Source organism: Tubulanus polymorphus, chromosome 7, assembly GCF_964204645.1.
Source record: "Tubulanus polymorphus chromosome 7, tnTubPoly1.2, whole genome shotgun sequence".
NCBI classification, from domain to species: Eukaryota; Metazoa; Nemertea; class Palaeonemertea; order Tubulaniformes; family Tubulanidae; genus Tubulanus; species Tubulanus polymorphus.
This window is the reverse complement of record NC_134031.1, coordinates 5886980-5911345: the sequence shown is the minus strand read 5'-3', so window position 1 is coordinate 5911345 and position 24366 is coordinate 5886980. Positions and strand designations below refer to the sequence as shown.

The window sequence follows — 24366 nt, the reverse complement described above, 5'->3', positions numbered from 1 at the left end:
ATTGTTGATTCGAAACTCATTTGAACTCCCCAATCTTTGCTACTCTTTGAAAAAAAATACTACGCTTTAAAAAAAAAAGAAACTTTCATATTTTTTATCGATTTGCAGCACATCGTGTTTGGTATAAATAAGGTGATAGATTTTATGGTACCGGACGTGCCGGAGAGTCTGGAACTTAAGATCAAGCGAGAGCGCTTCCTCGCGAAACAGGCCCTCGCGGACACCGAGGCTATCATGCTGGTAAGTGAACTCGTCATTACGATTTTCATTACGATTTGGAACGATGAGGTTTTACTAAACCTCAAAGCTCGAGTAAGATATATAGTCGAAAATGATCGCGCATGTATTCGAGTGAAATGAGCACGTCGGGATATGGAAAGGTTAGGTGACACGATAGCGCGACATTTTTCGACTTATATCTGACTTCAGCAAAACTTGGTTAGATTTTGAATCCGTTCCATAGTTGTGGGTTGAATTTCATTCTGCAAGTCAATTGATTTTCTCAATGTAACACTCCAATTTTTCAGTTCAGTATACAATCGAGATAGAACGCTAGATTGAAATGTAATGTCCAGAACTATGGAACTGTGGAACCCGTTTCAAAGAATGACCTATTGTGTCACTTTGACTGATGAAACTTTAGGTCGTTCTGTGAAATCGGCCCCTAGTAGGGAAAGGAAATGTATATACAGTTATCTGCATCGTCAAATCTCGGACATTAAGCAGATCTTAGCCGCGATCACATTTGACCATTCAGCCCGGATCAGGCCCGAGTCAAAATTGGCAAGTGTCTAATTAGAGAGCGCGTTCACACGGAAACTACTCACTCAATGCTGAACAATGCGAAGTGAGTCATTTCCAGAACGAACTGCAATACACATGCAATAATTTGATCGAAGCTAAATGAATAAAAACGTCTGGTCCAATTTGGCACAGGCCCATTTGGCACCCTTGTGATCAGTTGTTCCGGGCCTAATTTGGCCTGGGCCAAAATTGCTCGTGTGATTGCGGCTATTGACACAAAATGATTGGTGCGAATAAAATCGGCATCGTTACCCGAGTCCTGATGTCTACTGTTCATTAGCCCCATTTAATGGGATACCGGCAATGCTACTGTGGCAAGCGAGGATTCAATGATGATCCACCAGGATCGCTAGTGGCACTGGGTTACCGCGCTTCTACTTCCTTCTAGATTTCAATCAAATTAGAATCAACTTTTCTCATCATTAAATCAATTTTCAGTGAAATCTATACCATACGCCGAATAAGAAAGGCATCTATTTGATGACTTGTTCGATAATTTTCATAATAGGAAGCCTAAAATCGAGTTCAAATTTCATTGAAAATTAACTGATATTCGCTACAAATTACCCAGTGTTTCATTGCGCCATCTGGTGGTTCCGGTATCCCGTTCAGAATTCATCGTTGAGATAATTTCTGGTAGCCATTGACACTCGGTTACTGATTTATTCGCCCAAAAAATAATTCGGGTGAAATTTGGCTACCGTATTGTTGCGAAGCTCGAATGCACTTACATCTACACTTGAATCAAAATCTTCAGAAAGTCAACGTGAATTAGTTCACAAATTGTTACATTGCTTTCATGTGCTTTATGAAGTTAAGCCTACGGCAGAAAGTCGTTATGTAATCTAGATTAAGCTTCTCGTAGATTAGATTAAAATTTGCACCTGCAACGAAAACACTCCAATCATATGCAATGAAGGGAAGGTTTTTAGATGCCAGTGGTATTTGATGGATTCTCAAACGCAAAAAGACGATCCGCTATTTACGAAGAAGTATGTAGCTATTCGGAGATATAGGTATGTATCTGAAATTAAATTTTTTTGGTCATATTTCGATTAGTCGAAAGCCGTTATTTTGACTTAACTATCGTTGTATTGAAGTTATTGAATGATTTAACAAAAAAATTAATGGTTGTTGATTGTTTTTTTTTCTCCATTGCACCGGTATTGTTATACACACCCACGCACAATCATGCGTGCACGCATAAAAACAAAGGCCCGCCCCCGCACTGACCCGTCAGCTGAAAAACGTTAAGCATCATTTAACCAGCGATTTGATCGTCGTTGATGATGTCTGGTTTCTAATTATCCTGAATTATCGTAACAGGTTGTGGGTGCACAATCGGTTAAATTGCACATGGTATCGTCCATCTGAATGTTCGCACTATTTGCAAAAGCTAGGGGCACATCGATGAACAGGCATACGTAGCGATCAATGTCGATATCTCGACAGCGTACGCCGCTTATGGCAGCCATTTTAACAAATCTCATGATATCAACGATGCATCCTATTGGTTGATGAAAATTGATCATTCGTCAGTTGGAAACATCAAAGATGTTTGATATGGGCAATTCGGCGGGCAATTTAGTTTGCCGATAATAGCGTCATCGATGTGAATGGGCACACGGTCGATTATTTTGGGATGTTAATGAATTTACCGTGATCGGGCGAAAAATACGCTCGTGTGCCTTAAAAACTTTCGTCGAATCTTTGCCGAGCCTGTTTTAATGGGAATGATAATTTATCTCGTATATATCTAACAGAATAACATATGATACTTGTGTGTTTTAATTAGACCTGTTGTCGTTTATTATTTTTCCAATGAAACATTCTGCAATAATAGTAAATTGTACATTTTCGTATGTATCAAATTATTAATTTGTTCTGTGGTTTATTTTTTCCAGATCGATTACAGTTCGTTAGATGCTGAAAGACAAGAAATATGTATGGAAGATATTCCATGATGTATAGTTAGTGAGCTGAGCCGGTCCTGGGAGTTTGCGATGTTAAAATGAACTTCGCAGGACCAGAAAATCAGTTTGTCATAACCAATAGTTTGTTTCCGAACAAATTGATTAAATTTCTCATTTAATCGAAGTTTCAATTTCTTTATATCAGATGATATCAGTTCAAATAATTCAATCAAACTTCGAAATCATATCAAATGAATAAGTTGTCACACGATTCCGCTGTTAACAGGGTCGAGGTTATGCATTTAGTCGCGAGATTTTTAATGTCTGTAACATTCATAGATATTCGTATCGAACTTGTCTGCATTTATTCTATTCAAAACTCATAAAACTCATGGTACTCGATGCTTTACGAAAATGAATCAAATTTATATATGTTACCTTTTTAACAATAAAACACGTATTCTTTTATTTGTAAATGGCTTTTTGTCGATTAATTCGATTTTTTTATCTCGTACATGGATTTCAATAGGATTTTTTGAGAGAAGATTACACAAAGTTGTACAAATTTTATAATATGATTTTGTAGATGGCTGCTGGTAAAGAAGACGACGCTACCGATGGACCAAAAGATGTCACTCTTTCCGTTCCCGAGAAGACATAGGGCGTATGACGGCCTCGCGTGTTAACTTTATCGATATTTATGCATTCATAACATCTCATACATAGGTATACATTAGAAATAGTTATTTAGTACTGATAGTAATTAGCATGTCATATTATTAGCTTGGTCCATCTATACAAAGGTTTCTCTATGGGTTCTCTTTTACTCATATCTAAAAAGCTCGTTTTGGGTATATATCATGAGGCGAGCTTTATCTAGCAGTAGGCCAGTTAAAACGATATCTAAGGTCTATCGGTAGATAACTTATCTTTCGTTTTAGAAAAGATCCGAAAAAATGAAAGGCCATTTAAGAGTATTTATAAGAACTGAGAATTGAATGTTGAGCACTAAGCGTTCTTTCTCAGTTCATGCGTGGCCATCTATTAGAGAATGATTTAGGCTAAAATTGCATCTTGGACTTTCTTCTGCATTCTGGCTTGCATATCTGCATTTCACATATGTACTAATTTCAATCCAGTTCCGCATCAGTCGTAGAAGTGAAACTTACTGGTCAAAAATGTTAGCTTTTCTGGTCTGCGCACAGCACGTGATAGTCTGCTTTGAAATTTACGAAAGAACTAAAATGTCGCTACGCTTCCGGTCTCAGAGTACGTGTATTACCGATAAGACTTGTACTTACCTTCATCCACCATCCGTGTATAAGTTCGCTCGAAGTACTTACTAGCCATCCGAATGCCCGAACGAGTACTTATTGCATAATCGATGTTTATTCGCGATCAATTTATATCGTTTTTTCCTTAATGCCCTCTCGAATGTCATTATGTGAGTGAAGGTTTTCTTCGCTAGAGACTGCTTCGGCGTTATTAAATCTCGTGTTAAGTTTTAAACAGTTTGCCAGATTTATTTGCCTGATTTAAAGTACGGATATAATAATATGTTAATCGAACTTCGGGATCGTTGTTAAATTGTTAAATCCAGTTCGTTAAACATATGAAGATATTATTTTTATATATGTCTATATATACATATACATGTATTGTATTGTATCTGTTGTAGAGGGATTTTTTCGTAAACATTTTTTTCCAGACGCGATAAAAATCTTCTGCTTAATTTACCGAATTCCACGCGTTATGAGTACTTCACGCATTTACGGTCACCTAAAATCATGCAAATCAGAGTAGCGTAAAACCGTAATTTATATTTTTTGTTGTTCGGTCAGGAATAAAAAAAATAGGCCGTTTAATGTTATGTTTTGTTAATTCGCGCGTTAGAAATTGTCGTTTTATTGAACAAATCTTGAATCTCAACGTCGGTTTTTTCTGTTTTTTTTTCCATTTTTGTTCTAGAGTCTATCGATATGCATGTAGTAGAATCATTGTACGTTAAACCTTGACTAACTCGTGACAAACTGGAACCGGCAAAGTTGATCCGAAGCAAGTAAACCCTTGAGTAAAGCATAGGAAAATACGTCGGCAAATCAGGAAAAATGATTTCATTTTTGTCCGAGTTAGTCAAAAGCCAGAGTAAGCCAAGGTTCACTGTATTTATCCCGTTTAATCTGCTAAGAATATTACCCTCACCTACCAGGGATGGATATTATCATATGTATTATATAAAGATGTAAAGGTATACATGTAATCTACGACTGCTGTTTTCAGTTCATATTGTCATCATTCATTCCAGTGTGTGCGGGGGCTGCTCGGGAATTTATGACAATTTCATCTCGCGAAAAAGCAAAAGCCGAAAGATGCATATTAGTTTGTAAATATCTATTCACTCTGAAACTGTGGTATCTGGTCACGGGTAAAAACGAAAATACGAAACGTTAAAAGCTATTAATTGTGATATTAGAATTGTAGTTAGAGTTAATGAAATGTTGATATTTGGTTTGTGACGATCATTGATTTTTCTATATATTCTATTTAGATTCGTTAACACCAGACGCAGTTCTGTTGTAACACGCTTCACTGTTAGAAATTAGGGAAAATGAGAATAAAGCGTTATGTATGACATTTCCTATGGAAATCTTTTACATGCGAAACGGAAATTGATAGTTTTCAGTGGAAATGATCAGATGTTCTGTCTACTTTTACGTTTGAGCGATAAACTTTGAAATCAAAGTAGTAATATCTAATAAGGCTTATTGAAATACTTACTTACTGCAATTTGATTCAGCTTGTTATATCACGACTGTACTGGTGCGAAATTCACTAATTTTCAGCTAATCATGACTGTTTTTAAGGTAATCTAAGACTACCGATAACTGTGTGTAAAGAATGTTTTCCAGCCTAAACATTGTAGATTTAATCGATAAATATCTCTTAAAATCATCTAAAAAAAGCAGCCAGTTATTTATTATTCATCATTGTATTTAAATTGATCAGTTTTTGATTTTTCGTTAATTACCATCTTAACCAATTTGAACAGATTTGTCGGCAATTCAGACAGTATTTGCTTTTGATACATGGCCAATAAGGCCTACCCCTGGTAAGGGATTGTAGACCTTACTTAGAAAAATGTGTATTCCACGCGTTGACAGCTTTTCAGATTACGCATGAATATTACATCGTTCTCTGTATTACGGTATAGACTTAAAGAGGCAAGTCTTAATTATCCTCGAAATTCTAAACTGAGAAATATTCATTGATGGAAAAGATATTGGATTTAACTCGCAATTAATATTGTCATGTAATGATTGATAGGGACCATCCATTTAGTATGTACGCAAGAATCTACCTTCCCCTTATTATTAGCATGCAGCACGAATGATATACATGTATTCGAGTATAATGTGTTTTAGTTTTGTTTTCAGCGGATAGTACCGCTTATTAATTCTAGAATAGGGCAAATAATGCCTTATCATCGTCGATGTCGCAGTCATTGTTTTAGAAAAAAATGCGATAGAGAATATGAAATCCTTAAATCACGATTTTTTATTCGAATGCAGAATGAACGCGCAAAAAACATACATTCCAGCGAAATCGTTGGACACAAACGATTAAAGGTCAATAGATTATAAATGGATTATTAGGTGGGTACCATACGCAGAGCCACGTAGCCCTATCCTCCCAAGAACGCATTTGTATGCATTTTCCACTGACCCTTATTGTGCGTACGTGCCAAATGGATGGTCTCGTAGATGTTAACTTATTTGAAAACTCTTCCTTCTCACTTCGCATTCACCAGATTCACAGGTTATAAAAAGATCGGGAAACTTTCAATCAACTTTATCGGAATCATAGTATATACAATACGATATAATACCAAGGTGTTATATAATACCGTAGGGTTATGCGGATACTATACGCGTAACCCTGTGGTTACACACCGATTGTTCGTGACAAAAAAATACCATTAGACAAAAAATACCACTAAAAAGAAATTATTGAGTCATGACTGGCATGCAGTTACGATAGGTGATTAAATCTATTAGACTGGTTCCATTTAGGCCAATATACTATAGCATGTTTATGTTATATATAGTAAACCTTGCCTAACTTGGGCTGGGCTGGCGAACTTGGTCTGAGGTAAGGATAGGGAAATACGCTAGGAAGTTGGAAAAGTGATTTCGGTTTTGTCCGATTTTAATCAAAAGAGTTGGCCACGTCCGAGTAAGACTAGGTTCACTGTAGTTTATTTCTCAAGTTTTGATAGCTAGTTTATTCTCTTTCGATCTGATTCTGAGAAACAAATTCGTGAAAATTTCGACGCCGATGCGTTCGACATTAAGATGACCGCGATACGGAAATAAAGCTTCGTTACGAATTTCTCGTGTATATTTATAAATCTGTGTACTTAAACTGCGTCCCGGTTCAATGCTCTTTTTACCGAGAAACTATCTTACATTTTAAAAGGTTGTGAATATTGCTGTATATTTTTCATACGATTGACCACAAACTTTTTGTCGCGCTGTAACTTTACTTAATGTGTCACTATGCCAATGAATTGTTGTACAGATATTTATCGCCTCATTGTCGCTGTAGATTAAGTAGCCAGTTCTCTGTCAAAATATGACCACCGGAATTGAATCTAGACAGAACTATTAATAGAACCTGATTCTTGTTGATCAGAGTAGAGCTAGAGTGCTCCGTAGCTACAATGGTTTATTTAGTTCACTCAGAGTTGTTTTCACTAGATACCTTTTCATAAAAGATGGCCGTTATCCAAAATTCCTCCGATATGGTTATCAAATTACCTATCGTAATTTGTGATTTGATCTATAGACTCATGCAAAAAGTTGACTGTCAAAGGATCTGCTAGGGAATTTGATGATGATATCGAGGATTTCTGAGGTGCGCCATCTTGAACAGTCTGTACATCGCGTTCTGTTAATTGCACCGAGTTGTTCAACTCGCATCTAAAATGCATCTATGATAATTGTTTAAAAAAAAAGTGAGAAAATGAAGCTGTATTCAAATAATGTATTCGCAATTATTTCTCAACACTTCACACTGTATAATGTTGTATTGTTTTACTATTGACAGATTTTATATACATTTCGTTGATCTTCGCAACAATCGCCATAAAGGTCCCTAATACATAAATATATCTATATATATATATATATATACACACATGTATTTTAAACTTTCAATTGTATAAGCTCAAATTTTATTGCATCTTTTGATCTCATCTTCGTCGCTTCACAAGAGCAATAAAAGATCTAAAAAATGTTTTCGTCATCTATGGATAATGTATTCGACAATTCTTCATATATTTAAAATATATAGTATGTATACAACGTATCATCTTTCGCATGTGTATTACGCTTGTTTGCGCCATCTATTGTTAAATAAATTAAAGAACCTTGTCAGTTTATCGAAAGGTGTTGGTGAGACTATGAAATAAAAACAAAATCTTAACTCGAGATTTTGGTTGTTGTTTTTTGTTCGTTCTCAGCGATATCTACTGATTTTATCCTCTCCATCCCTTCTGGGACATAAGGCCGTGACAAACTTCTTCCTCTTGGACTGGTCCTTAGCTGTGTGTTGAGCCCGGTGATGGTTCGTCTCTATGTAGTTTTAGGATGGCCACGCCTACATCTACCAGGAGGGGTCATCTCTGCATTTTTTGGGATACGGGACAGATATTATGTAAAACTAATTTTGTTAAACTCTGGACAATATCTCGGATACAAAACTACGCCTACTGTAGCCCAGGGTCCAGTTCAACAGTTCTGAGTTAAGATTTAACTAAAACTCATTGAAAATGAACTGATTTCAACTCCGATTAACTGTTACTCACAACTGTGGAACTGGGATCTGATGCCTGTTCAGCCTAAGGCCAACTTAGTTCAGTAGCCAATCTAGCAACTTGATACCAATCTTAAGATGTAGGACAACCGCTATTACTATAAAATGTCTCAATTATCACTTGATTATCACTTTTGATGGTGGAAAAATCCATTTGGTTACAAACGTCTCTTGTGAACTCTGGAAGACCATTGGCAGAATGATGCTGTGATCTCTTTGCATTGTGGCATATTCACGCTTGAGAACTTTAAGGTAAGGTATTGATGAATGAAACGTCTCTGAAAACGAGCTGATGTAGTCGCTTTCCCATCAGTAAAATTATTGTGCACGTTCATCTTGTCTAATTAATTCTTGATTACAAAAGCAAATCATAATCTAATTCGTGTTGCCTCGCGATTCTCTTAGCCAGCAACAATCGCGTTGTGCAGTTTTGTCGACCTGTGCACCGGGCCTTGAGACTGCAACGCGCCAGTTTCAAAGCGATGAGTCGCGCGTGCTTTACTTTCTGTCTCTCCCTGTCGTAACTGACAAGCTGCGACTGACAGAGACTGGCTGGACTCCATCAATGAAGATCGACTGCAGATGGGCTTAGGTCTGGCAATAAACGCGTCCTCACTTTACCATAAGTTGCTTTCACTTTGAGAGTCATTGAACTTCGGGTCGTTATGATCACAGTAAATTGCAATGATATCAAGAAGAAACTAATTGCAAAAGGACAAGTTAACATCATTAAGACACTGATATTCAAAACTTGGCATAATGAGTAGCTACCTACTCTCCTAAGGGATCATTCATTTATTACATTCGCATAAAATTTGAATTTTTCAACCCCCCTCCCCCTCTGTACGCAAAATCGGCCATTTTTTCATATACATTAAGCATTACAGTACGCAATTGCACTGACGCCTCCCCCCTCCCTTGATGCGTACGTAATAAATGAATGACCCCTAATAAAATAGATCGCTGTGATGAGATTGGGCAACATTTTGAAGAAAACTCTACTTGAAAACAACACTTAAAACAATAACAAATAATTGTATTCAAACATGATATTGTTTATTATCAAAAGTAAAAAGGCTTATCCGCCCCGCGGTGGAGACTGTCCAGCAGTCCTCCCCGGATTACAAAAATAAATTAAGACATAAAATATATTATCACTATTTACCCATATACCATTGCTACTATCATTTCTAATATCGAAAATACATTCTTTGTCTCTTAATATTTTTGCTAATACGTATAAAATAGAAAACAATACAGGAAAAGTAAACATTCATTGATATGTAAGACTAACTAGGATCATACAGGTATGGTAAATTCTAATCTAAATGCAGCTTGAGGTATAATGTACATGAAAATAAAATCAATCAGTTCTCTGGCCAAAACTCCCACCTACCAAAAGTGGGTCTGGCACAATATTTATGACCCCAAGTATATACACAGGGAACTTGCCAAATTTGGACGAACTGGCACCGGGAACATTGGTCAAATGTTATTACAGGGTTCTTACAGGTTAAGCAATTTCATTCTCCATACTTTTTCCATTTCCAAAGTTACATTCCATCCCAGAAGTTACACATCGCTAAGTTTTTTATAATGATCAATACCGTTGACAAAGGTCTTTTGTAACAACCCTGGGTTAAGCGAATGTTCGAGTTAAGGAACAGAATATACGTTAGGAATCACAAAATGTCACAAGTCGGTCCAAAATATCAGAGTTTAAGGAATCATTACTTCTTGGAGTCTTCTGCTCATTCGTCAGAATTTAACATGCTGTAAACCACGTCATCGTCATGTGCGAGTAATGATCTGTAGAGGGCGTCGTTTTCGACCGGCGTCGAAGAGCGATATTCATCGAACGATTTCGACATCTCTTCCGCGTGTCGAATGCTGTTCTCCTAGAATAATCGCGAAAATGAAGGAAGATATGAAAGCAAAATTGAAATCGGATACGCTTATGCTTGCCACTTCACGTCTGCTAAGCTAAAGCGAATGTAATCTAATTGTAGATTCATAACCAAGCACCTGTTTCACTGGTACTTATTGTTAATTCATGTTTTTAGTTTACACTGTGCATGAAACACAAAGGAAATACTTACCTTTCAAGTCTTAAATTTTCTATTGCTTAGGGCACAGTTCTAAGTTTAAGTTAACTTGCGCCATCTCAGATAGTTAACTATTGAGTCAAATTTCACTGAAAGCAGTAGAAACAGGCCTAGGGATAAATACCTGAATGTATTGTTGAAGATTTTGCTGTTGTATGAAACTTTCTTGTTCTTTCATCTCCAGTTTATGGTACATGTCTTCCATTTTGTGTTTGGTTTCGTCTTTAGTCAGTTCTGCGTAATCCGCCAGTTTGCTGATAGTAAGTCGACTTGTCTGACAAGAAATAATCAAAATGATTAAGCGATTGAGTGACAAAATATCTAGTTTACCAAGAGGTCCCTACAGGCCAGTCTTTCCAGAGGGGAAAATTTCAAGGAAGCGTCCGTACCACTTTCATATCCCAATTACAAGACGGTACTGTACATCTCGGTAAACCATTAAATCAGTGGTTTTATATTGTAAGCAAATTCTTATCCTACACATTACCTGAATTCAGTTTCTAATTCGATAAAAATTCTCGTCCAAGTGTACCGATTTAGACTTAGTTTACTGTACAGCGACTAACATTCCTAATTACCGGTACGTATTTCTCAAATTAAAGGAGTTTCAGGCACCTTTAAAAGCATTTCCTGTTTAGAAGGAATCTTTAATGAATCAAGGAGTTGTTGTTTGTACATAAGTGAACCTATTACGCCTCTTTTTAAATGAACTTTTTCTTAAAACCTACCCGTAGCATTTCTCGAGCCTTTTCGGCGACTTCTTTCGCTTTATCTTTCTCGTGAAATATCTCGATTTTCTGTTTGATGGTTTTCTTTTCCAGTTCATCGTGAGCTTGTCTAGAAATTTTACAAATTGGACCGATGAAATTCAAACCGTTGTTCAGGTATGAATCGCGATTATTTTAATTCGCAAAACCTGCCCTGAAAATCGTACCTGGATTTGTCTAGTTCGTGTTGTAGATTATAGAACTTTGTTTTAAACCAATCCTGCGCATCTTGAACGCTGTTTAAAATCTGAAAAATGCGAATGCGGAATTGCAACATGAAGAATTCTTTGTACTAAGAATTAAATTCCTAAAACTAATGAATGTTTTCTGTTCGGAAAACCTCGATTCCATACGATTTCTATCTACCTTGTTCGATTCTTGTCCGGCTTGATGTAACTTGGCTTCCATCTGTTTGCTGAGCTTTTGTAATTCGATTTCGCGATGTTTCGAACTCTGCAGCTTTCTCGCGAGGTCCTCGTTTTCGCGACGTTCCAGCTCTAGTTCCCGTTCGTTCTGCTGCAGCAGCGACCCGGTTTCCACGGCTGTCCGCGACAGCGTGCTCAGTTCTGCTCGAAGCATCGTTATTTCCGATAAAAAGTTCTCGATAGTCTTCGCCTGAAATTGAGGAAATTTGTCAACGAATTTCAAGCAACGACATTAATAATTACAACATCGCGAATAAGCTGAAATAGTAACCTGTTCTTGATTTTTTCGCACATATGTATCTTTGGCCTTGTCCAAATTATCCAGATCGACATGAACTTTCTATAAATAAAGCATATATAAAACTTTAAATTTCAATGTCATGATAATTCAAGAGTATTCCGAGTGCCAATCAGACAATGAATACGATTAGTTAGATACATTTGTGTTATCATCCCTAGTCTAAATCAGTCATCACTCGCTAGGAGGTGGCACTTGTATCATTAACTAGCCGATTCCTCTTACTGAGTCTATTTCATGTCTCCCTGGGGAGAAGAAACATCCGGATTGCTACAACTAGCGATCAGCGGCGTACTAACACAATTCATTGCCTCTCTCCTAGGGGGCTAAAGGCAATAAAGATAAATGTCAGGGACACTACAGTATTATGTTGGGCTTGACCATGACCTGGCATCCCATTAAAAGGCCCGAACCACTCCTCATTAACATGTCATAAAAACAATCCAAATAATAACAGGTATTATCTTTTTTTGGAAGCTGAGAGAGCGCCCAATGTCTTCTACCATTCTTCCACACTTACCTGAAATTTTTGAACTAGTTCGTCGTATTGTTTTTTCGTTTTGATTCCCGTCTCGATTTGGGCTCGTTGTGCCCCGAGTTTCACTTTGAGATCTTTGATCTGGTATTCCAGTTCGGTGAGTCTGTGTCGTAGGTCGGTGTTCGTCCTCGATAGTTCTCCGTTTTTCGTCGTTAAACTTTCATTTTGACGTTTCATCTGAAAATTCGAATTCAACGGTCACTGGTACAAATTCATACAATTTGAAATACTTATAATGCCCATTATGATGGACATGTACTCAGAGATGTACAGAAGATCAGCTTTTATCTGTTTATCTGTGCCGTCCGTTTGCCTTAATACACCTGAGCCGTGATCACGCAAATGTTTTTTTGCACAGACAAACTGTTCACTCGGGTGCCAAATGGACCCGTCACGGCATTGTTTAGTATCGAGTGAGTAGTTTACGTGTGGTGAATGTGCTCTCTAAATTAGGGACTAGCCAAATTTGATTCAGGTCTGATCCGAATCAAATCTGTGTGATCACGGCTTAGCGAGCAGCCAAGTATGACCCATCCGTAACAACCCATCGAGCTGCCCACTTATCTCTGCATGCCAAAGAGCTTATGGCCACTTTCAATCAGGATTCTGTTGATTGCGGAAAAAGCAAGTGGCATTCATTATTCTCCTATTCGATTCATCCCACTATGGATAAATTGGATTTGTAGGTCGAGATATTCGAAGAAAGTTTCAACTCGACTCACATCGTTCAGCTCTTTCGAACTCTTTTTCAACGATTCTTTGCGATCTTTCTCCAAGCGCTCTTTCAGATTCGTCAATCTTTCCTCGTATTGCTGAATTTCTCGTTTGTTCTCATTTTCTAATTGCTCTCTACGAATACAGAAAAAATTTACCATTTGAAACCGAAATATAGCAAAATATTTAACTTCACTCAAGTTTTCTACGTTTGTAGCTACCGTGAAGTTTTAAACTGCTCCATGAGGTAGGTTTTCTGCTCCAAATCATCATGCAGATGGTCGACAGACGATCGCAGCTGGTCATTCGTTTGCAGTAAACTCTCTAAAGTACCGGCCATCTTAGTGTTATCTTGTCGAGCTTGTTCCAGAGCGTCCCTCAGTGGACCGATCTGTAATGTAGGATTCACGATGTCTTTTATCGTCAAAAGTGGACTGGAGATTGTCCGACAGTCCCCCCGAATTAAGATTCATGTGTGAAATTCATGAATGAGTTTAGATATATCTTTAGAGCTTCAGCGGAAAGCAATCAAACCATGGCAAGCGAGGATGACTATGCAGGGAAACACGGAAATAGGAGACAGAAACATGTTGTCGAGAGTTTACCTGTGTCACGTTAGTATACGCGAAACGAGAAACAAAAGTTGGTTAAACATAACCAGCGAATAAATACCATAGTAACAATGAACTTTTAATTGTCACTATGTCAACTATCCACTGGTTAACTCTAACCAACTTTTGAGCATCTGGCCCAAGGATATTTCCAACATCAAACATGATTCAGTATTTTTGTATTTCCTTTCTCCTGCACTGAACAGCACTGAGCCATGGAGAGTTTTGGAAGTTTAAATGTAGATATGGTTTGAGAATGGAAGCTGCCATTACTTATGGGAGGGGCGACATGATTTCCCTTTTCTCCCCTGCCACTCGTACCACTCTTGAAGTAAATATCTAATATATCGATTTTAACGTACTTCTCTTGATTCCATTGTCTCGATGTCCGAGTATTTCTTCTGCAAATCTTCAAACTGTTTTCTCATCTGCGTCAACGACGATTGATTCTGTCCCCTGATATTATAAACGATACCCCGAACTAAGTGATAGACATGCATTGTTTCGAAACGGTCGCAAGCCATTTCCTTCTTGTCTCTATTGCACCCTCCTTGGATGTACATGTATCTATTTCACTTGGGTTCAGTGTCTTGCAATTTGTAAGTAGAGCCCTAAAGGCTTGAATTGTAAAAGCAACCTTATCTTATAATGTAGTCAAATGAAATTATCATCAATTATTATAATAAGCCCCAACTGCGTTCGAAACCAGCAAAAGCCAGCTATTGCGTGTTACCTGTCAAATTTGAGCTGAGCAATTTCGGAATCTTTCTGACCAAGTTGCGTTTGTAATTTTTCGACGCTTGATTGTAGTTTACTATGAGAACACATGACCGATTCGAGCGTCGACGCGATTTTCTGTCCATCATCTTGAGCCAGTTCTAATGACTTAGTCAAATTTTGTATCTGCACAAATATCAGAAATATCGCAAGTCATTAATGCAAACGGAAACAATAAATCATTGCATTCATGCGACTTTTCCAAATACATCTACGAAAGAATTACTGACTTGAGCCTAGGATTTTTACAGATTGGGGAATCAAATAATTCCTGATATTTCCCTGACCCTTGATCGAAAATTCCGTAATTAGATTATAAGAATTTCTCGGTACTTTTTCTTCTGAAGAAGTTTTTTGTACCAGCAAGAACAACAAGACCTCAAAATTTCAAAATCCCAGACTTTCTCATGATTTTCCAGGAAACAAGTCAAAATCCCCTCCCTGCTTTCTCGCGCAGGGAAAAATGAATCTAGAATTCCCTGATCAGTAAACCCCCTGTTTCACTCCCGCAGATGTGGTGGGTTTGTAACGGACACCAAATCGAAACAAATGGAACAAAATCTACCAATCAAATAGATAACTAGGCCAATCTGTACTTTAAGATAAAACAAAGAACCCTGTGAGCTGTTTACGGAGTTGACCAGTACCGAGTAAGGTGTGGTCTACAGTAATAAAGTTTAAAGTAGAGTAGTCTTATAAGGTCAACAGACACAAGTTTACCTTGTTTTTCTCTCGATCTTCCGCCGTTTGTAACTGATGCTGTAAATGATTTATTTGCTTAATCGCGTCGTCTCGCGACTGTAACGCCAACGCGAAATCTCTCTCTTTCATCTCGCCGCTCGAATGACTTTGTTTCAGCTGCGATTCCAATTTCTGCGTCTGCATCTGACTTTTACGTAACTCATCCTGCGCCTGAATTAGAAACAGAACGGAATGAATCGAGCCGAACTCCTAAAACCATGAAATCGAGTCATGAGTCGTTCTGAAAATATGTTACCTTTTCGAATTTTGTTTCGATGGCGTCTTTTGTTTTTTGTAATTGTACGAAATCGTTTTGTTTGAATGAAAGCGTTTGAATTTCGGCCTGTAACTGATCGACTCGCGTTTCCAGGCGACCTTTGTCGTAGGCCAGACGATTCTTCTGCTCCATCATTTCGGTAAACGCTATGTCTACTTGTTTGTGTTTACCCTGACGAATAAAAACGATAAGTTTCAACGAGAAAGTCTTGCCTACCATTGAATTCTGGGGTCAGTTGCAGTCGGGCTTTGACTTAAGGCCAGTCTAAAACCAACTTAGTTCTATAGCCGATTTAACAACTTAAGACCAGTCTTAAGATTTAAGACCACTTTTGGACTAAACTCACGACTGTGCAACTGGGTCCCTGAGACCAAGTTGAGACATTTAGGCGAGTTTGGAGCGAAGACTGATTCGTCGATCAAATGATCACATGATTCATTACGTATCTTTGTCCATGATATTCACCCAGTCTGTTCCAGGCTTAAAGACCAGCAAATTGGTGCGCAATACAAAGAGCACGAGCTCAAAAGAAATCTTGCGGATTTAGTGGAAACCATAAAATCTCAACCACCAAGGCAAGTAGTTTACTACTGGTACCAGTATTTAGTACGAACAGTACATAATTTGAAGAAAAGCTAACAATGGGTCGAATTACTTTATCTTACTCAACGAAGCTCTAAAATCTCAATGAGTAGACTTAAAAATAGTGTGTTTATTATGCACATATGAAGAAAATTTCTATCAGAGGTAACAAAGCTACGCACTTCTTTTTATTACACACTTCTTATGTTTATTCCTGGGTATACTGTCCCCCTCAGGGGCTCACAGCCAATATGGCTTTTAGTATATCCAGTCATATATATTGTGCGCATATTGTTGAAATAATAATTTCTTGTTGTAAATGTTGAATATGGCAAAAAGATGTATTACAAATAAATATATCATATTACATCTGACTGCCAGACTAGGGAACTCATTTCATTTAAAAATTCTCCAGAGATGACTTACAGCTTGTTGTTCGACGGTCAGCAGACGTGCTTCCAAACGTTTATACTCTTCTTCCAGCTGCATTTTAGATGAAGTAATTGCTTTGATTTCGGTTCGCGCTTGCAGTAGCTCGTTCTCTAACTGCGAGTATTGTTCGGACTTATCTTCAACCGTTTTATTCACCTATAACGAGATGATGTATCTATACATTAAGGGATCTGGGTAGTTTAAAAATGAAAATCTCTTTAACCCTTTCAGTGCTGACTAATTAATACCCTATAGTGCTGACGATAATTTGAAAATTCTGAAAAATTCCACCCTAGTGTGTTGAACAACTGGAATACCACTATAGTGCGTCTACACTGCGGTGCAGTGTATCGTTAGTTACTAGTATTTCACTTTGTTTGACAGGTGCTGCCATCTTTCAAGAGAGATAATTAGTAATTACTGATTAAATCAATACACCGCAGTGTGGTGTACTAGCAAAATCCATCACTGATTCGTACACCGCACTGTGGTGTAGACGCACTGAAAGGGTTAACAAAGAAGCACAACTACCACTACTACTAAGAGGCTGTCTGTATATAGGGCTAATGCCTTCCTTGATGGTAGATAAAGAACGATAAATGAACAGGGTGGCCACTTTTATTTGACTCACTCTTTCCCTGACTATTCCCTGACATAGACGATGTTTTCCATGACTTGATTTGCTTTTCATCCGATCAATAAACAAACAATTACGTAAGACATAAATGGAAATAACAGCTTGATTTAAGCCCAATCTAGCAATCGCAACAAATTTCTCCGACTTTCCCCCTAATTTTTTTTTACAAAATTTCCTGACTTTTTAAAGAAAAGAAAATTCCCTGACTTTTCCCTGTTTCCAGGTAAGTGAAATGAACTCGGATATAACGATTTACCAGACATAAAATTCTGACCCGAATGATATTTGCTTTATTTCAGATTTTGTGGTTCTTTTAAGGAGATTCCGGGAGGAGATTGTGGTAACAAAAATCTAAACCATGACAATAACTCATTTCCAGGATTTAATTTACCGGGTACAGTCAATCTGTTAAATAAGGCCCTAACTCAGGAAATCGGAAAATGTCAGTCGTGTGGGACTGTAGACTGATACTGGCATTGATTCGCATATTCACTGTAGGGCCTACCTCATCTAACAATTCATCTTTACTCTGCAACGCTCGTATTTTCTCGTTTTCCATCAATTCGATTTGTTGTTTAAGTTGAGTTAATTCATCGGTCGCGTTTCGTTGCGATTTCGTGAATTCTGCTCCGTTCTCGTCGATCTTCGCTCTCAATTCATCGAGTTGATTCTTCAACTGTTCACTGAAATATTGCAAAAGTAAAACGGGTCTAGGGTATGAGGACTGGTCTCATCTACGGTGCATCTACACTCCAGTGCGGTGTATACATTTGTTATGGACTTCGCAAGAACGCCGCATCTCGGTGAAATATAGCATAAAACATAACGAGTCCTAAATCTTACGACCGGGTCTTAAACCATTAAAGGTTTTGGGCGTATGTTTACGGGGGTATGTTTTTAAGACATACATGTTCATGGTTCATATCAACGCCCATCACTTGAGGGTTTCGAACGTATTCATACGCCGTCGTCTGCTGACATCCGATAGACGTCGCTAGGGTCTTCATTGGAAACAACCACGACAATTAATTGAAACCCTAGGAAATTGGAAACCAGAAACATTTGAAACCTATAAGGGATTTGCTAACATGGGCTTAGACCGGTCTTATGTCTTAAAACCTTGAATATGCAACTCGCCCCTCCATGAAGTTTCGTTTGATAATTCTTTAACCCTTTCAGTGCTGACTAATCAATACCCTATAGTGCTGGAGATAATTTGAAAATTTTGAAAAATTCCACCCTAGTGTGTTGAATAACGGGAATACCACTATAGTGCGTCTACACTGCGGCGCGGTGTATCGTTAGTTACTAGTATTTCACTATGTTTGACGGGTGCTGCCATTTTTCAAGAGAGATAATTACTAATTACTTATTAAATCAATACACCTCAAATCCATCACTGAAAGGGTTAAAGCCAAATTTGAACTCGACTTACTTTCTCTGCTCCACAAGTTGCTTGTCTTTCGTCAAATGTCGCAGTTTTTCGGTCAATTCAATCACTCTTCCTTGTTTGTCGAATTCTTGCAGAAATTTTTCTCTTTCTTCCTAAATACGAAAAGGGTTAATATATAAATAACTACCAGTAAACTGGACTTTTATTCGCTGCGGCGGCTTTTTTCTTACGGTCAGTCTGTTTTCGTAATCTCGCACGAGTTTTCCAGTTTGTTCCGACGATCCTTTCAACGCTTCTTGTAAGGTTTTATTTTCGGTATCTAATTTCACGAATGTCGCCTACAAAAAATTTGAAATTGGAGAAAGTAAAATAATAGAATACACCTTCTATGCCATACCTAAGTGATTAGGTATTATTTTGCAGGCGGGTCCAGGAAGCAGATTTCATTCAACCTTAGGCAGACGTAACCCACCAAGTGAATCATTTACGACAGAATCCCAAACAAATATGTTTTTCAGCTCGCTTTAAAGTGTCAAGATCAATGGCAGATGTAAGCCTGTTAACCATAGATAGGAATCAAAGATGATCAGGATTTAGAGTATTTCAGATGCCGAGTACCTCAGAACCTCAGAGGGAGTGAGAAGGTAGTTCACAGTGGCCATGAACCATCAAGAAAGCCGAATTGAGGACTTGATATTTGATACCTTGGCAGTAAGGCAACAAATGAGACTGGATATGAAAAACTTTATTTCTTTTCTCCTACATATTTGTACCTGTTTTTCTTCTAAAGTTGTCTGCATTTCTTCCAACTGTTTATTCAGTTCCTGATAAAGTCCCTTCATTTTCGTGACTTCCGATAGTAACATTCTGTTATCATTTTGCAGCGTGTTCAGTTCTTCATTTTTATCGGCTGGATAAAGTTTAAAATCAACAAAAAGGGCAAGAATTAATAAACAATAGTTAATTAGACTGACCACAAAAACATCTAGAAAATATTCGGATGACCGAGGTCCTGAAATTTCAGGAGTTTTCCAGGAAAAGCCCCTAAAAACCCCAAATTTCCATGAAATCCAGGTGTACGAACCCTATGATGGTTTATGATCTTGAAATAGGGATTGACCCTTGAAATAGGGATTGTTATTCATTTGGTTAGGTTTAACTGACTGCTTTCAAAGCAAGTGTTCGGATAGCCTATTGATAACTAGAATAACAGTATTATACTAATGAATTTTTTTGCTGTTAATAAGTCAGATTATTGCTGACAATTGCGATTTTTTTTCACCAGACTAGATTACCATTATTTATAGATTACTAAGGTATGTAAAAGTGTGTGTTGTCACTGTGGGATTCAAAACAATGCTTCCAAAAGCAACCCTATCATATTTCACATTTTTGGGTTAACCAACAACTTTTGGAAAGGCTGAAGATCTATGAATAATACATACTAGCATCTTTCAGTATTTCGACCATGGTCTGTTCGGCCTTTTCTCGTAGTTGCGCTTCACGTTTAGTAGTTTCGTTGGCGATAATGCTCTCCTTCTTGAATCCGGTACATTCATTTCTCAAACAGATCACCTGTGTATGATTCATTTCAACATTACAGAAACGACGCTACCAAAATGACTATTAGATCGAAAGAGGAAGAATTCCTACACCTTATTATCATTGACCACCATTTTCAGGTTGAAAAACCTAACCCTCGATCAGCACATTTTCCAAATTATTTACACTGCGATAATTGAATTTTAAATCATCCTAATCCATATTGCATATGAACAATAGAAATCTATAAGTACAGCTTATCAGGAGTGGATACCGGGACAAGCTCTGAGGTTTTTTTTACTGTTCAGTCAGTAAGTGCCAGTCTAACTGGGAAAATATCCTTTTCCAGAACAGGGCGGCCTTTTTTATTTGACTAGCTCTTTCCCTGACTTCGACCAAATCATGCCTTTGTTTTTGCAGCCTTTTTTACATAAAGTGCCTTCGAATAAGCCCTACTTTGAGTTAGTTCATATTGTAGAACTCGTATGAACTCCCATGTGAGCATTTCGAGATCAGTTCGAAATTCGAATTAGCCGTTTTCAACGTACCTCATTATTGATTTTATCGCGTTCCTCTTCGACGGTTTGAACTCTTTCCAGAAGAGATTTCTGAGATTCTTCCAGAGATATTCTGAATTTCTCTTCGTTGTTCAATTGTTCCTTCAACGCCGAGACCTGTCGCGTTAATTTCTCTTTTCCGTTTTGTAAACTATCAATTCGTTCATCAAACGTCCCCTAAAGAAAATAAATCAAATAATAGCACCTTTTATTGATTTCAAAGTTAAAACTTAACTTCTAGGTAACAAATTTTTAGTTACACATTTGTTACAATGTAACTTTATTTCAGTACAAGTTTATCTGAGACTTAAGGCTCACAGTCTTCATTATCTTTATTAAAAGATAAATATCTTTAATCACATCTTTATTAAAAGTTTGAAGATTACAATCATTTACGAGTCAAACCGCAGAGTGTTGTATCCGTGATGGACCTTGCTAGTAGGCCTACACCGCATTTGCATTGCGGTGTATTGATGTTTATTAGTAATTAGTTTTAATCTCAATCGAAAGATGGCAGCACCTGTCAGACATAGTGAAATATTAGTAACGAACAATAGACCTACACTGCACCGCAGTGTAGATGCAGTAAGAGTACGCCCGTTAAACAACAAACTGGGGGGAATCTTTTTAAAATTTTCAAATTAGCCTATCTTCAGCAATTTCCGGTATTTATTAGTCATCACTGAAAGGGTTAATGAACAATCTTACTAGATAAATGCTTAACATTACTGATAAGTTTAAAATACAGTTCTACAGCTAAAAATTTCACTTAATATTCTACCTTTTCATTTTTGAGATTCATCAATTCCGCTTTCATCGTTAGCATTTCGCTTTCGATCGAATTACGCGATTCGAACAGATCTTTGTTCGTGACGCCGGCCAGATCAAGCGCCGATTTCAACTTCTGCATTTCTTTTTCGTAGATATCGAGCGCGACGGTGATCTTCTCGTTCACCGACATACGTTCTTTACGCGTCAGATCGCGTTCGGCTTGTAACTGGCAGAAGTTCAGCTTGATCGTCGCGATCGTGCTCTCCAGACGACAAGTTCGCGAAACGAGCTGCTCGTAGTTCTCTACGAGAACGTCGCGGTCCGCAAAACGGGCTTTTAACGGTGATACGACCTTAAAAAAATACGGTACAGGCCTCGAATAAAACACTCATATCCGTATAAACTGTAGACCAATGATGAAGTACCACAATATAATTTATCAAAATGAGATGAACGGACATCCAGAAACAGGTGGGTAAGAAGATATCATATCTACAAATTTGCAGGTCTTCAAGTGTTTGCTACTGCCAAAAGTGTACAAACAGGACTTCATAGATTCCTAGACAAACCCGTGCTATAGATATGCGCATATGAAAATGAGCTAATTTTGAAAAGGAGACATTGAAAGCATCCCTCTGGTGATGGCTCTGACTATTGTAACAAGGATTCCGCCCGTATCGTAAGACAACAAAAATAACAGTTGTTTAAATTGATAGTATGGGTTTCTGGAAATAGTATCAACTATTTATAACCATGGCTATGACTGTTGAATCGATAGTTCCAGGTCGAGTTTCATGAAAGACTAAATGCTTAAAAAAGTTAATTTTGCATTGTTGCTGAACTCATTGCAAATATGAAGTAGTTCCACCAAAAGTGACTAGGCCTAAACCAAAAATTTGAGTTTGACTCTTACAAGAAACTGGACCTAGATCTTTCATTAAAATGACACAAAAAATTCACTCTTAGGCCTACCGGTTTATTTTTGATCGGGCTCAGCTTTTGAGGAATTTCGCTTTGTGGAACATCGTGCATCGGAAAACCGATTTCTTCGAGTTGATCGGACAAAGATCGGACACTGTGTTCGGCGCCTTTCAAGCGATTCTGTAACACCGTAATTGTTTCTTCGGTCGGGTATTTCTGCGTCGGGGGCAGAGGCGGAATAGTTTGTCTTCCTGACGTCTGCAGTTCATCAAAATTCGCAGCCATTTTACTTTCGCAGAGCCGACTCTGAAAACGAAGTATATATCTTATTCGAGGATGCTTTACACCCTTAGGCTATGTTCTATATAAGATGCTGGGATTTTGAGGGGCTGCCTTTCATATCAACTGCCATTGTAGGTAATAATATATGATATGGTCATGGAAGTGGATACTTTGCCAGCCAATGCGGTATTATTCCTGTAAACATAATTTTGCCAATGTTCTCCACACTTTCCTTGAATTTTCGTCTACCTCAGTCGTATACCTCAGTGTAAATTAGCCTAACGAGCTATTTTTAGAAAAATAAATAGCGTTAACAGGAATGCCACATTCAACACATTTGCAAAAGAAAACATCTGCCTAATTCATCTAGAAGTCGAGTACCAGGGTATTCTAAAATTTGAGTGTTGATCCTACTTCTTTTCTTGCGGATGGTACCTAGTAGGAGTAGCTGCTAAAAACCAGTGCTAACTACAGTTTTAGCTTGCTTACTATAACTTTATGTTTTTGTTTGTAGGATGTATTAGGATGTATCTTTTTTCATTTCCAGCTATCAACAACAAGTTTCGATTTTATTTTGCCGTACTGCTGGTAATATCAATTATTTCTAGGCCTTTTTCTTACTTACGCAACCTCTTTGTGACTTCCAAGCAGCAGAAATTCTAACCAAATTTTACAAATTTAATTTTTCTTACTGTTGAAATTTAAAAACATTTCCGGGTCCACGCGACCTTCACAAGAATCTTCTCACGCCGCGAACGTTACGCATGCGTAGATGATTGGTTTTGTACGCAAGCGCAGTAGCTATATGAAAAAGCGGGAAATAAGAGCCGACACGGAACTCACTGGATGATGATGAGGCGACATTAAAAAAAATGAATTTTAAACCTGGTATGCCATACCATGGCATTCGTATTGGCATGGAATGAAAATGCTAAGTACAGTAGGCCTACCAACGATTCGATTGAAGTATTTTGTGGTTGTTTATTGCACATTTCGTTAGTTAGTGGTTAGTGTTCTTTGTCGTTTTTTTTCTCCACATAGTCAGACCTTGAATAAAATCTGCTTTAGTAACTTTTGCAAATTACATGATGTTCCATTTTTTATTCCTGGAAAAATTTTTCCTATTTTTTTAACCCCGAGGCTTAACCAGCATCAAACAGCCCAAAAAGGATTATTAGAAATTTCCGATCTTTCTTTAAGCGCTATAAGAGGTGAAGCAAATTTATTGATTATAACAAGAAGTTATATATGCAATGATTTCAATAGATTTTATACTGGGTACTAACGAATTTGATTTTAGGACTTCAGTGGATGAGAGCATGGGCGTCCATGTACCGGGTAATTGTGAGATACGTATAATTGGATTTAATCATGGTTTTTTTTAAAGATTTCCATGCCCGCTATC

At 37.7% G+C, this 24366-nt stretch overlaps 2 protein-coding genes across 3 annotated transcripts in view; one reads left to right on the top strand and one right to left on the bottom strand.

Moving 5' to 3' along the window:
- The window catches only part of LOC141908194 (anoctamin-7-like), a 50914-nt gene extending 42745 nt beyond the window's left edge, over window positions 1–8169 (top strand). Inside the window, exons 19-20 of the mRNA XM_074798097.1 lie at window positions 109–240; window positions 3304–8169. Coding sequence (XP_074654198.1) covers window positions 109–240; window positions 3304–3378 — 207 coding nt within the window. The 3' untranslated portion in view covers window positions 3379–8169. The remainder of the gene's footprint in view (window positions 1–108; window positions 241–3303) is intronic.
- A 1541-nt stretch (window positions 8170–9710) lies between these two features.
- Window positions 9711–23649, bottom strand: LOC141908340 (coiled-coil domain-containing protein 150-like). 2 transcript variants are annotated; one of them, XM_074798349.1, is made up of 23 exons: window positions 23587–23649; window positions 22731–22985; window positions 21769–22110; window positions 20979–21164; window positions 20334–20463; window positions 19662–19798; window positions 19119–19226; window positions 18931–19040; window positions 18001–18178; window positions 16853–17014; window positions 15824–16015; window positions 15547–15738; window positions 14783–14952; window positions 14412–14505; window positions 13660–13829; window positions 13447–13573; window positions 12707–12901; window positions 12160–12228; window positions 11830–12078; window positions 11631–11710; window positions 11425–11533; window positions 10821–10970; window positions 9711–10489 (listed from the first exon to the last, which is right to left on the bottom strand). In XM_074798349.1, exons 2-23 carry the CDS (start codon window positions 22962–22964, stop codon window positions 10343–10345), a joined length of 3531 nt encoding a protein of 1176 aa, XP_074654450.1. In that variant the 5' UTR covers window positions 22965–22985; window positions 23587–23649; the 3' UTR covers window positions 9711–10342. The 2 variants fall into 2 exon arrangements, with proteins under 2 accessions (XP_074654450.1, XP_074654451.1); XM_074798350.1 differs by lacking the exons at window positions 13447–13573; window positions 13660–13829.
- Window positions 23650–24366: the final 717 nt, after the last annotated feature.